At 46.4% G+C, this 14,655-nt stretch overlaps 1 protein-coding gene across 4 annotated transcripts in view; it reads right to left on the reverse strand.

Annotated features, from left to right (window-relative positions):
* The window catches only part of LOC138472193 (inositol 2-dehydrogenase-like), a 457,962-nt gene that overhangs the window by 65,822 nt on the left and 377,485 nt on the right, over positions 1–14,655 (reverse strand). Inside the window, exon 8 of one of the 4 annotated variants that reach the window (XM_069610241.1) lies at positions 1,992–2,069. The exons of the other annotated variants lie outside the window; for them this stretch is intronic. Within the exon in view, the coding sequence (XP_069466342.1) occupies positions 2,007–2,069 (63 nt within the window). The 3' untranslated portion in view covers positions 1,992–2,006. Of the gene's footprint in view, positions 1–1,991; positions 2,070–14,655 lie in introns of those variants that run through there. 4 annotated transcript variants of the gene reach the window in all.

The following is a 14,655-nucleotide window of genomic DNA, read 5'->3' on the forward strand; positions in this document are numbered from 1 at the left end:
CCGCTTTGCAGGTGATTCAACAGTTCGGCCACTTCTCCGGATTCAAGGTAAACGTAGGCAAGTCAATGATCTTTCCCTTCGCACCCGATGCGGGTAGAGATCTGGCGGAACTCGTCCCACCGGGCCTCCGAATATGTATGGAGGAGATTAAATATTTGGGGATCAACATTGTCCGTCCCGACGGGGATTTAGGCCAGGCAAACTACCCCCCGCTCTTTGACAAACTATTCAGGGACATGGAGGCTTGGGGGAAGGGGCAGATCTCCTGGATGGGAAGAATAAACGCCATAAAAATGAATCTGCTCCCCAGGGTGTTGTATGTCTTCCAGATGCTCCCCTTGGAGGTTCCTGAATCATGCCTCAGAGAAGCCAAGAGGCGTATAATGAAGTTCATATTGCAGGGCCAGAGACATAGAAATTGATACGAGACTCTCACCCTCCCCAAGGATAGAGGAGGGGTCGCCCTGCCGGACCTGAATGCCTACCATAGAGCGGCCCGATTTAGGGCCTTGGCTCCCCACCTTAGAGAGGACCCCAATAAACAATGGGTATACATTGAAAATTCCTACTTATGCCCAGTTACCGTGGGTGAATGGCTATGGGTCCCACTGAAAAAGCTCCCCAAAAGAATTAAGGACCACCCAATACTGGGCACAATGTGGAAAGCACTAGCGGGGAAAGGCTCTAGCGAGAGAGTCACCACATGACCCTCTCCTCTGAGCCACATCAGGTCTAAACCAGTCCTGGAAGAAATCCCAGGCCACGAACACTATCAGTCATGGTTTGATGCGGGCCTGTGTAGGGTAGGCCAATTGGTAAGAGAAGACACTTTCATAAGCATCCAGGAACTCGAAGCGGCATTGGGAATCGGCAGGCTCTCCCCGCTCCTATATCTGCAACTCAAAAGGGCATCCTAATGAAGCAGAAACTAAAATCATGCATACAAAGAGGGTTTACCCCGGTTGAGAAAATCTTAGACTCCCACACTGAAATGAAAGGTCTCATCTCCCTCCTGTACAGAGCACTGTTAATCTCCCGCGAAGGAACGACTAAGAGCCTCAGACGGAAATGGGAAAGGGACTTGGGCTGTACCATCGGGGATGGACTCTGGGGGAGGCTATGTAGCAGGGCATTTAAGACTTCAATCTCATGCCAGTACAAGTCCCACGCCATCAAGCTTCTCCATAGGTGGCAGTACGACCCAATCTCCCTCTCTAGGATGTTCCCAGATACTGTCCCGTTGTGTTGGCACGGATGTGGGGAAAGAGCCGACTACTGGCATATGTGGTGGACCTGCAAGAAAGTACAAGTCTATTGGTCAGAAGTGCTCAGCTGGCTTGAGGACGCGGGAGAGGAGGTTTACCCATTAAACCCATTGTTATTAATATTTGGTCTCCGCCACAGGGACGACCACTGGGAGAAACTCCCGGACCGGACACACTTTCTGCTATTGGCAGCCAGAGCTGCACGGGCCAGGACTTGGAAGAGAGCATCCCTCCCCTCGAAGAGGGAATGGGTGACGGTGGCCAAAGACATTTATTTCATGGAGAGATTAACAGCAGCAATACATGGCTCCAGCACGCAGGTTGAGACTGATTGGCTGCGATTCATGGAAGCGTTTTCCAATGTTGTGGACGATACAGGAAACTGGTTGGGGTATAAGTCTCATTGCACTTCCCCAAGTAAAGTCCATTTATGATTATTCCTTGTATGCCCGGTTGGAGCTGCCTGAAACGGTTATTCATGGAGATGTGGATCGTGTGCCCTATCATTAGGGGTCTTGTGCGGGAGGGCGGATGGTGGGTGTATACAGCAGAGTACTATGGTTCTCTAATTGAAGTTGGCACGGGCTGTGCCCCATTGTCATTGTTTGTATTAATGCTTTGTTGCCTTTAAAAACCAATCAAATTGAATAAATAAAAAAATACATTCAGTTTAAGGTTGTGCTACCACCGAACCTCGCGCTTTGCCTTAAACCAACACTCACCTGTTGTCGGATTGCGGTTTCAACCATCTTCTTCCTGGCCGCATTCTGTGCCCCCACAGCTGCTTTTGAACCGCATTTTCACCTATTGGGAAGAAAATAGAAGAGAAAACGTTATTCAGGAATTAACAGCAATATTGAGAGCAATAATACCAAGACAGAAAACGAGAAGAGGCAAAGAGAAAACAGAAAGGGAAAGAGATAAGAGGAGAAGCATAGTCGCAGCTGGACTGGACTATTACTTACTAGGGATCAGTTAAGGAACAAGATCCCATCGACAAGCGCACCTGCCAGAAGTAGCAGAACGGAGAGCTTACCATCAATAATTAACAGGTGAGCCCTATGGGCCGGTACATGCCCCCAGAAATCGCACCTTGGGTAGAAGGGTTTGAGAGGCACAATAGTCACTGATCAGTGCACTCACGTTTTCTCATATCCACGCAGGAGCAGTGTCACCAATTACTGCCACTCACAGCTCATTTGCAGAGGGAAAGACCGGACGGGGGTGATCTAACGCCTCCGCAAAGACCAGGTGAGCGTAACACTCTGAGGTTTTTGCAGAAAAGCTAGACAGTAACCATGGGCAACTGTTTCCAATGCCCATGCATCTGAAGTAATAGCCTGCCATTCTGTCAGATGCTGTGACAATTTGCCTCCTAATGCAGTCTTGTGAACGAAGACCTCACAGAGGTTTTGGGGCGGCTGACGCAGTGGCTTAGGGTAAGGCAGCCGCTGCCGTTGCGGTCTTGGTATTTTTTCCTCGTCCACCACAAGAGAATCGTCTTTGTCCTCTTTGAACTGGCTGTCCTCTGCCCCTTCCAAATGTGGAGTAGTGGCGAACGGACCTACCCCTGCAGGGTGTACCCGTGGGGCAGTTTGGAAGTTGTCTGATTGCAGCTTCTTCAAACTCTCATCAGCTTTGTTCCTGAATAAATGAGTGCAGTCAAAGGGCATGTTGAGAAGCCTGGATTGTACGTCTGGGGAAAATCCTGACTTTCTCAACTAGGCAAATCTGCGCATCACTGTACTTGCCGCCATAGCTCTGCTGATACTGTCAACAGAGGCAACACCAGTCTGGAGGAATTTGCACATTGCGCCTTTCCCATCCTTGACACTGTTAAGGAATATGTCTGGCCGATCTCAAGGCCATACTCCCGGCCGAAAACACTTTCTTGACCATGGCATCGTAGCGCGTGTCGTCCCTATACTGAGGTATTGTAGGATAGGCATTTTGCCTACTCATGGAGTTGTCCGCCTGAACCACCAGGCTTTCTGGCGTAGGATGCTTGGACAGGTAATAAGGGTTAGAGCCTGAAACCCTGTACTTTGCCGTCAATTTATTATTGACAGCCGGGATAACTTCTGGTGTTTCCCAGTTAGTAGTGACACACCTTTGTAAGGCTTTATGGAAGGTTACAATTGGGTCCTCTTGTGGACCTCTGTCCAAGATATCAGTAAGATCGTCTTGCTCAAACACTGGTGTAGGTCTTGACCACCCCATGTACTCCATAACCCTTGACCTCAGTTGCATGTATGTCACTTCTGCATGGTCACCTGAATCAGCCCTGCCAAATTCCACCTCTGGCGAGGTGTCTATTCCACTAGCCTCATGAAGGCATTCCTGTAAATTGTTGATGCGTGAATCTTCTGAAATCAATGCCGCAAGCACTGATGGTGTTCCATAGTGTAACCCAAATGGTCTGGATTCATCAGATGATTCCTCTATATCTTCATAAATAGAAGAGAGGGATTTGAAAAAATCAGATCGTGCAAGGGCATGTATGTCTTCTCCATTGAAGCTGTCATGATATTTGTCGTCAGGGGAGTTGAAATCGTCGAGACCGTTGACGTCAGCGGCTTCGACGACTGCGTTGGTGGCTGCGTCGAAGGATTCGGCATATGCAGCATCGTGGAGATCGACGCTCGAAGCGTTTATGGCTTCTCCAAAGCTATCGACACTGATGGCGTTGATGCTGCACCTTTCATCCCTGGCGGTATTGAGTCTTTTGGCGTCGATGGTTCTGTCCTCGAGGGGACTTTTTCTCGACTCAAGGGATTTTTTGATCGCTCTTGATGAGTCTTCTCCGCCAGATCTGAAGATGCACAGCTCTTGTGTTTACGAGGTCTTTCGATGAGGACATGTGTTTTGGGTCTAGTCGAGGGGGTCAAGGCCGCGTTCTTGAACACCTTTAACATCGGAATCGAAACTCTTCCCACTGGGCCGGTGAACTTGATTTAGTGGGGCAAATGACCAGTTTCCGGTGAAGAACCTGTAGACGAGGAAGATGGCGATCTGTGGCACCGTTTCTATCCATGTCTAGAGGTGGAAGAATGGTGTGAACCACTTCAAGACGTGGGACCTTTATGATTTCTTCGATGAGGAGAAACTGTTCTCAACTTGTCCGAAGTTTTTTGCTTTTTTGACAGAGTGGAGGGGGATTTTTGTGTCCTACCAGCTGCCAACTTCCCTTTACGCTCTCTCAGGGCCTTGGCTGCCATAGAACGGCAGTCTTCACACTCTGACGATAGGTGAGTCGACTCCAGGCAGATCCTATGAGAGGGTCTGTCACAGGCATCTTCACACCACAGTCACAGCAGTTTTTTAAGCCGGATCTCGGGGGAAAGATGTCGAAGACGAAGCCATTGTTACTCTACTGGAAGCTTGTTGACATTTCTCGAGGAAATGTCAAAGATTTTCTTGTTAAGGAACAAAGTGTACACCCCATCTGAAGCGCACGCGCAGAAAAAACGGAACTGGGCCAACGGGTGCTACGCGTGCTATATATACCAGCGGTGACGTCGAAATTGAGGCGTAGGCCTCCGAGGGACATCGAGTCGACAAGCACCGGCTCACAGCGCCCCCTGCTGAATTTCTTTTTTCCGAAGCAGCAAAGCTGGGATATTGGAAATATCAAAGATAAGGAATACGTGGGAGGGCACAATCCATTCGAAGGTGGGTGTGGCAGTGCCCTACAATCGGGCGCCCCCTGTGGAATTAGCCTGGTATTTTCCCCACATATGACGAGGTGATTAAGAAATCCTGGGACACCTCAGGGCAATTGAACATAGGTGACATGTACCCGGATGGGCATATTGTGTCCCAAGTCAATTTTTCTAGTAAACTGGATAGTGGCCTGGTCAGGTGCTTCAATACTATCGGATGAAGGCAGCGTTTTGCAAAAAATTGGCCTCATTTCCAGACGAGTCTGAGACCATGGTTGTATTAGCGCCATTGTATTGGTGGATGGCACACGGTGTGGGGTGGCTAGGTTCTAGAAGCTTGTATAGTCCCATCTTCCTTCTTGCAACACCATCAGGAGGTTTGGGAAAGGGATTTGGGACTTTCAATAGGGGACAACAAATAGAGCAAATGTTGCCAACTGAGAAAACAGTGTCTCTGCATGCTGGGCTGCGGTTGATACAGTTTAAAGTACTAAACCACATACATTACTCCTGCTAGACTGGCCAAGTTCTCCCCGGCTAATACTGTTGCGTGCCTAAAGTGCGGGGGTCCACATGCTGACATCTTTCACATGTACTGGGTATGTCCCGTGATCATGAAATTTTGGGGCAGAGTAGCAGATGCAATTGATGATATGTTGAATACTCCACCACCCCTTGACCCACTTAAATACCTGCTTGGGGAAATTGGGAAAGCTTCAGAGACTATGAGGTGCTTCTTTAATGTTGCATGTGCAGTTACTAAAAGATGCATTTTGAAACATTGGAAATCTAAACAAGCACCAAGTTGTGAGGAATGGTTGCGGGAAGTGGTCTATTTAAATGAATGTGAGGAGGGATTTGTTTTGTCCATATCTCCTACATGTCGCCCCAAGGACATTGGGCTCCGCTCAGACTGTATTTGGCGGATGCCAACTCTGAAACTGCAAGGAATGGACATGCTGATATCACTGCTATTTAAGTCAGGCTTACTGTGTTTAAAGCATAAGTGCACTGTGTACTATCAATGTAATGATGTATTGTGACTATCTTAGAAATAAAGGTTTAAAAAAAAAAAGTAGTATAAAATATACATTTTTCGATTTTTTTAAGATATCTGCAATGTGCGGGTGTGGAGGCGTGGGTGGGGGTGTGGGCGTGCGTGTGTAATGTTCAGCATACTTCCCAACATGCTACAAACCAGAAATTTGGCATGTGGGTAGGTTCCATGGTGTAGACAATGTAAAAAGTATAAAATATGTATATACCTTTGGCTCATTATTTTTTGGTAGGAATTACCATGCGAAGCACGGGTACAATTGCAAGTTATATATAAAATGCAGTATAACCAGCTAATATTAAAGTCCTCTGCTTGGCTTGGGTGCCGGCAGAGCAGTGGCCCTGGGAGCGTGGTCCTCACTATGTTCCAGAATGGCCCCATAGAAGATATGTGGGGGATACCCTTGAACACAGCGCTATGGCACCACTGCATAGCAGTGGTCAGCCCCGTTAGAACTACAACTTCCAAAACCCTATTATATTCTGATCGGAGTAGAGGGATTCCAGAAAGCAAGGCAATGTTTTACTTAGGAGAGGACTCATTTAAAGAGCCAACTAAGGGAACAACGGTGCAATAAAAACACAAACCTCCCTGCTTGAGTACATGGGCAGGTCCTTTTCAGACAGCCTCACCATGTTATAATCATAAAAGTGCTGTAAGTGCACAAACATCACAAGCTGTTCCATTGACAGTTTTAAAGTAAGCAGGATATAGAGATCCGAAAACATCAAAGCCACTGGGATGGGCAAGGTAAGCCAAGTCCTGGTCCAACAACAGGGTGATATTTCCTTACACAAAGGACCTGAAACCCACACATTTTGTGTCAGGATCACCCCTTCTGTATAAAAGTTGGAAAGACATACAACAGGCAGGCAGAGCTATGAAAGGGAGCCTAGTGAAATCCAAGACAGCTGCTCCGCCACTTATAGCCACTGCCTCACTAAAGCCACCCCAGGAGAAGTCAACTAAAAATATCTAATTGTAGCCCAGCACTCCCCACAGACTACAAGTATGTGGACACTGTAGAACAACCCACACATCAAGTCAGTTAGGGTGCTGTTGGGGGAGTGTTTGGAAGAAGTTGATGAGCAGGAGGAGGAAGGAGTGCAGAGACCAGAGGAAGAAACTGGAGGGGCAGAGTGTGGTGGAGGAGGGAGGGTAAGGAGCTAAAAGGGGGAGCAGTTGTTGGGGGAGGTTAGGAGAAATCTGCATGAAAGGGTTGGGGAAATGTTGGAGGAGATTAAGAAAGGCCAGAAGAAGGAAATTGGAGATTGGTTGAAGGAGGTTGGAAAGTTTTTACTAAATTCTCTTATGAACCACAAGGAGGAGGAGATTGGATGATTGTTGAGGAGTTTGGGGAGATCAGAAGGAAGGCGGCAGAAGTAAGGTTGAAGTATTGTTGTAGAAGGATGGGGAAGGTCAAAAGGAAAGAGGTAGAGTTAAGGAGGAAGTGGTTCAGCATCATCAGGTGGAAATAGGAAGTGAAGTCAAGGGAGGAGGCAGACTTATGGGAAGGGAGGTTATACAACAGCGGCAGGGGAAGTCGATCAATTCAGGAAAGAAGGCAGAGTTAAGGAGAAAACTTGAGGTGGTTTGGTAAAAGAGGAGCCAATTTTAATAGTGGGTCTCGGGCAAGAATGGGGGAACTGGATAATGAGTGAGACCACGATTGGAAGGGGTGGAACACCACAGGGTAGAGAAACGAGCTCCAGCATTGTGGGGGTAGGCCTAGTCCAGAATTACGGCAGATGAGGTGAAGAGACCCAGAGGCCAGGGAACTATGAATTCAAACACCTGACAGGAGAATCCAGAGACCTCCATCTGCAAGCGTCAAGGTTGCATAGGGAAGAGGACTTACACCTGGGTCTTAGCCAGTAACAAATTAAAGACCAGACCCGTGCAAACACCATTAGGGAAGAGAGAAAGGGCCTCATTATAAGTTGGCCGGTGCAGTATTAATGTGCCAGTATTACCACATACCGCCAGTATCAGGTCATAATGTACCCAAACATAAAGTCACTGGCACATTATATATGGTAACATTATGTATGGGGACAAGTTGCGGGGATGTCCCATGCACCCCTTGTAAAAAAAAAAAAAAAGATTCGGGGGTTGCGGGTTGTCCCCCGCATGTTCAATGTAATAATGTCTCTGCATAAAACGTCAACTTTTTTGTCAGGAGACATTTTTGCGGGGACATTATTACATGGAACCAGACTGGAATTTTACCGCACCAGCCAACTACGAGTTTGTCAGTGGGGCACCTGATTTACCTCCAGCTAAGAGCTGGAGGTAAGTCGGGCACCTTACTGGCAAATACAGCTGGTATTACCGGCACCAGTGTTACAGGTGCCAGTAATACCATCAAATCCCCCTATGGAGTCCTGTGGGACTCCATGGAATACGGATTAACATCACTTACTGGCACTCAGAATCCAGCAGTAAATCTGGTGTACTGAGTGCCGGCAATGGTGTTGCAGGTTGCCGGTATCCTGGCGGTAATACCGTCAGGATACTGGCAACCTCGTAATGAGGCCCAAAGACTTGGATTTGGGACCATACCTGGAAAGCCCACACCTAATAGACTTTTGGAGGAAGGTGGACACTTTTGTACCAAAATCACACCTGGAACCCAGTGAAAAAACCTTGAGGATATCAGATCTTATACCTGAAAGCCTCAAAGTAGGTTTGAGTTATCTATTTCCCCTGAAGGCTAATGGCCTTTTTTATGTTATTTGCTTAATAAACCCCTTGAACCAGCATCCATCATGACAAAGCTAAAATAGGTTGGCAGGGTCACAATAAACATGCCCAATGCTTGTAGTGCCTGTTCAGGCATTACAATTTTAGAAACTGATTCTAGATTTCCCAAGAGGGCACTCACAATAGATAAAGCCTATAGGTAGTTTAAGAGTCAACTGTCAGCGATGTGACAATACTTAAGTGGTGGCAGGCTATTGTTTATGGTAATTATTTTGGAGTAGGTTTAATTTAGCCCTTTAAATAACTCCCACAATGTTGGAGGACAGCTCAGGCATGACAAACAGTAATACTGCACATGGTGTGCAGGCAAAAGGGCAAAACACAGCAGGACTCACACTCAATCAAGGCATACCTTCTGAATAGTGGACAGTAGCAACAGACAGCAAGATCCCAGGGCCACAACGAGGATGAACAGCAGAGGTTACAGCACAAGATCCCAGCAATAGGGAAAGTCTGCACTTTGGATGCCCTGCTCTAGATACAGGATCATGACTCTTCAGTGTTCCAGGAGGACGACTTCAAAGATGCAGGACTCAGAACTAGTTAAGCTAGAGGGAGACAACTTGGAAGGTCGCCCTGTTAGATTTGAGAGCAGAGCTCTGCCTTGCAGTGGCAGGTTTGGCTAATGGTGAAACAGTTCTCAGCAGCCCTCTGCAGCTCCTTCCTCAGATGCCCGGCTCCAGTGGATGTCTGCAGTATTGCTCGAGATCTCCTCCTGTTATACTAAATTACAAGCTGGGACTACCCCAACCCATCTACAGAAGGACCTTTAACATTCAAACTATGAGCGACTGTCCAATTATAGACAGCCAGGTCGGGTACAGAAATGACTCGCACAAGGTTGGGTTTTGTGTATTGTGCCTGGAATTAAGTATATTAGGAGGGGATCTCAAGACAGGTCTCTGGACAGAGCCTGAAAAACAGAATGACCATATAAGGGCATTCCCTTTGACTGCACAGTAAGGTGGTCAACGGGTTAGTGAAGTGAAGCACAAAGACAAGGCCAGCCACTTTGAGCACCATGGGCCAGATTACAGAAACTTTGCACCGGTGGAAGTGCAAGTTGCACAGCATTAGCACTAGGGCAAAGTTTGCCCTATTTCTAAAAAAACACTGGGAGATATTAGAAAATCATTGCACCATGACAAGTGCAGTTTGGCATGTTACAAGCACTAGGGAATACATTGCCCTAGGGCAAAAAAATGTTTATCTTTGTTGCACTAGGGCAATGTTTGCCCTGGTGGTTATACCATGCCAAACTGCACTTTCCAGAATGCAATGGTTTTCTAATATGTCAGTTTTTTTAAAAAACTTTGCCCTAGTGCCAATAAAGTGCAACTTTGCACTTACACCAGTGCAAAGTTTATGTATAAAAAGATACATAATTTGATTACAATAGGACAAGTTAGTTTTACGATAATGAACGTTTCTTTTTATATAAACAACCATATTTCATTACGGGCAACATATAGTTTATAACTACAACGTACAATGAGACACTACACGTTCTGCACGGTATCGAGTGATGTTATCGAAATGTAAATAACAAATTAAATATTACCGAAATAAATACAGAAAAAGACTATATAGAGGGTGCAGTAAAGGGTTAAAAGGTGTGGGGGTGGTTTAGAGTGGGGTTACAAGCATGGGGAAATGGGGAGTTAGGGGGGACCCCCCGGACCACCCAATAAAAAAAAAAAATGGATATATTTTTTTCCCGGTTACATTTCATTCACACATTTCGGTAAACATCACATGGAACCATTCAGCACTCCACAGTCACACAATACCAATACACAACTTACAATATGTCGAGGGCTTTTCATTGCCCTGATCAACCTCTAAAACATCACATCTAACCTGTGTTGTTCCCCTAAAAATCACATACTACATTGAATTTTATCCGGGGCCATCAAAGAGATCATGACACTTGATAACCCAGTATGTCTCAGTAACTCATTAAAAATATATTTTTTCAATTAATGATTTGTTGTTGTTATTTGCTGCCCTTGAATTCCTGTCTACATATCTTTGCTATAGCTTATCAAACAACTATTAGACATACATTTTTAAACCACAACTATTGCTCAATGCTCTACGTACACATATTGCACAATGCCCATACCATTTCAATGACTTCTCCATTCCGAGATTGATCCTTCGTTTATAACGATTGCACAGTCCCCAACACAAATATATTGCATGATGCCCATAAACGTTCAATGAATACTTCATTCCGCCATTGGTCCTTCATTTACAAAACATCACCTGTTTTTAAACCTTTTTATCACTAATCTTTACAATTTCAGTGGCTATCATCAATACACTTTAATCTTTCTATTTGGTTGTATAGGATTTTCTGTGGTGTGGGGGTAGCTTGCTTATGCTACACCCAGGTTCCCCTTTTGTAGTTGAGCAGTGCTTTATTATAAACATAAATGGGGGGACCAGGTCTCTCCTGCACTAATAGCCTTCAGAAATGACCAGTGTCTACAAACATAATGGGTTAAGCCAGGGACTGAGGTTGAAAAAGATTTTAACAGGCTGCAGGTGCGAATCCTTGAGCCCATTTGCCTGACCTTAGTTACTGGTGTTCTCTGGACATGCCTGGCCCTCACAACAGCCTTCAGGCCTCTTCCTTGTCTCAATACCAGAGAGGTCAAATGACATGTTAGTGTGCATTACTCCTAGTCGCCATTTCCTCATCCCAGTAGTATAGTGGTGTGACTGAGGGGAATGATAGAATGGGATTGGCAACAGTTTATAAAGGCAGGGGGAGGGTAAGGTTGGTTATTACAAGGAAAGGGGGGAAACCATGTCTCGCATGCGGACATCCTCTCCCCAATCCCTAAGGCCCTCCACCGAAGTGCTCCTCCCTCACATCTCCACCCCCCGGGTCAGGATACAAAAGCGATGGCCTTTCCCTGTCCACCTGAGAAGAGGATCCAAGGGTAGTAGGTGTGATGATGCCCTCAGGTATCACACATTACCGAACAAAAAATTACTTTAGAACAGAAATTACTGAAGAAGAGATAATGGAGGTGACCACCATCTTTAATCTGGAAAGTCTTTTGGACCAAAATGGATTTTCAATAGAATTATGAAATATCTGAGCAATTAATTAAACCATGTTGTCTAGGTTTCAAGCAAGTAAGGAGAAAGGCAAACTACCATCTGATTTAAGGCAGGCATTAATAGTTGTCATACCTCAAAAAAACATGCCCCGCACAAATGTCTTCATAGGATGATATGCTCCATAAATCATGATTTCAAAGTGTTAGCTAAAATAGGTGGTTACTAAAAATGATGCCTCATTTAATCCATCCCAACCATGGTGGATTACTTCTGAATAGGGCTACCAGAATCAATATTAGTAGGCTTCATATTGCTATTGCAGTCTTTTTTCAAATTGCGATGTGCACCTCACCCACTTGCCAGGACCATCCTGTTGACTTTTTGCAGCCCATGCCATTCACTGCACCTGCGTGCATCAACGTTATGACTTATTCACAGTCTTATTCACAGTCTTGGTATGTGTTGAACTTTACCTGCTGCATCATCTTTGTTTACTTGTGCTGTGACAGTGTTGCATTTACCCACCATATCTTTTGTAGAACCCTGCACTGCGGGGTGTGGACTTCCTCTATTGTCCCACTTCCCTACCCTCACACCTGTTGTTGCTCCCTCCTCACTGAGCTGTGGCTGTTCCTACTGCCACCTTCTCTGTCGAACTCCTTAGTCCTTATTGTTTACCTGTACAGCTTTTATGCTCTCCCAGTTGTTTTCCCCTGCCTCCTTCCACTCACCACTTCCTCCCCCTATGTCCTGCTTGCATGTCCAGCACTTGCACAATTTGAATGCCATTGCATCATGTCTGTTTGCCTGACGTAGCCCATCTTTCCATGAGGCGCAGCTTTTCCAGGCTGCAGTCACTCCTCTACCTGCTTAGCCTTAATCCGTGTCTGTTTGCCTGATGTAGCCCCACAGTCCATGAGGAGTGCACCTCTCACCTCTACCTCCGTTTATGATCAGCACTTGCACATTCCAAATCGTCTCATGACCTAGTCAGAACGCTATTATTTGTCTTTATCCCCTCCCCTTTCCCTCACTCCCCCTCCTTCCCTTTTCTCCTCCTCTCATTCTTTAGCACTTGCACGTTCCAAATGAATGCTCAAGACTTTTACGAACCTTTTTTGTTATTTTATTCCCTACCCACGCCCCCCTTTCTTGATGCGCCTTGAAATACAATTTTGATGTTTAGTGCACACTACAAATAAACAATACATAAATAAATATTGCAATAGCTCTGTTTATTCAGTAGCCCCTAGCCATCCTAGCTATCAACTTTGCAAAAGCATTCAATTCAATACAGTGGCATGGTTCTGGGGCCTTTATTGATCAAAATGGGTTTTGGAAATAACGTTTTGACCTGGATTAAACTGCTAAACAAAAAACAAACATCTTTAGTGTGCGTGAACGGGACCACCTCTCTCTCATTCTTTCTCTTTCGAGAGGGTAGCTAAGCAGGACAGTCCCGTCGCTGTTGTTCACCGTGGCTGTAGAGCGGGGTGGCCGCCTAGCTCAGAAATGACCCTTCATGTCAGGGTTCTAGGTGGCTTAAACAATATGAGAACAGAGTTGCACTCTATGCGGATGATCTGTAAAATTTTCTTCAGGGAAACTTCGCATTCTGGCCCCGGTTACAGAGATCCTGAATGAGTTTGGGAGATACAGCCTCCTTTAGGTAAATTGGCACAAATCCAGTTTGTTCCATTTGAAAGAGGGCCCTTAAGTGATCCCAGTTCATTGTAAATTCTGCATTGCAGAAGGCACCTTCGAATATCTAGGCATTCATGTTAGTAATGATTTGTTGACTTTTGCAAGCAGATATGAAGTTTTGGGCAACATTACATCTATCCATATTAGACAGAACTGTGTTATTAAAGACGATGATGCTTCCTAGATATCCACACATTATACAGCCTCTTTTCCTTTGCAGATGGGGAGCAGGTGCAAGTGGATCTAGGTCACCTGGCCTAAGCCCCGCCCACCTGGCACCTTCCAGGTTGCAGCTCTTTTTCCCCATTTAGCAAGTCCCGCCCACCTGGTGCCTTCCTGGTTGCCACTCTTTTTCCTTACTTAAAGAGCCCTCCCCAGCCTCTTTTCCTTTACAGGTGGGGAGCAGGTGCAATTGGATCTAGGTCACCTGGCCCAAGCCCCACCCAGCTGGTGCCTTCCTGCTTGCCGCTCTTTTTCCCTACTTAAGGAGCCCTCCAGCCTCTTTTCCTTTGCAGATGGGGAGCAGGTGCAAGTGGATCTAGGTCACCTGGCCTAAGCCTCGCCCACCCGGTGCCTTCCTGCTTGCTGCTCTTTTTTCCTACTTAAGGAGCCCTCCAGCCTCTTTTTCTTTGCAGATGGGGAGCAGGTGCAACTGGATCTAGGTCACCTGGCCTAAGCACCACCCACCTTCTTAGCCCTGCCTCTTCCTTCCTGCTCTTAACTCTTAGATCAAGGGCGTCTCTCGCCCGGGCGTTCGAAGTGAAGGCCAGACAAAGGAAAGGGCATTTCCTGTTTGGACCTATTTGGACCAGGAGGACCCAGGGCCCGACCCCCTGCTCAGACAGCAGGTAAGCATGCACCAACATGTTTACGCCCTCTGTCCCCACAGGCCACCCCCACCCCCTCTGATCCCCCTGTGATGTTCCCTTGTGCCCCCTACCTTCTCGCACACAGGTGTTGCCTGTTTTGCTTGATTCTTCTACCCTGCTTCCCCTGCCAACCGTCCAGCCTACTTCTGCAGGAGTCTGTCCTGATACAGTTTGGTTTCACCATCACCATCTTGTGGCCAATGCTGGATTTGACTTTCATGGACTTCATTGATTCACGGTACGTCACCCTTTCTCAACTC

The sequence above is a fragment of the Ambystoma mexicanum genome, chromosome 8, assembly GCF_040938575.1.
Source record: "Ambystoma mexicanum isolate Mex_15411 chromosome 8, UKY_AmexF1_1, whole genome shotgun sequence".
Taxonomy (NCBI): domain Eukaryota; kingdom Metazoa; phylum Chordata; class Amphibia; order Caudata; family Ambystomatidae; genus Ambystoma; species Ambystoma mexicanum.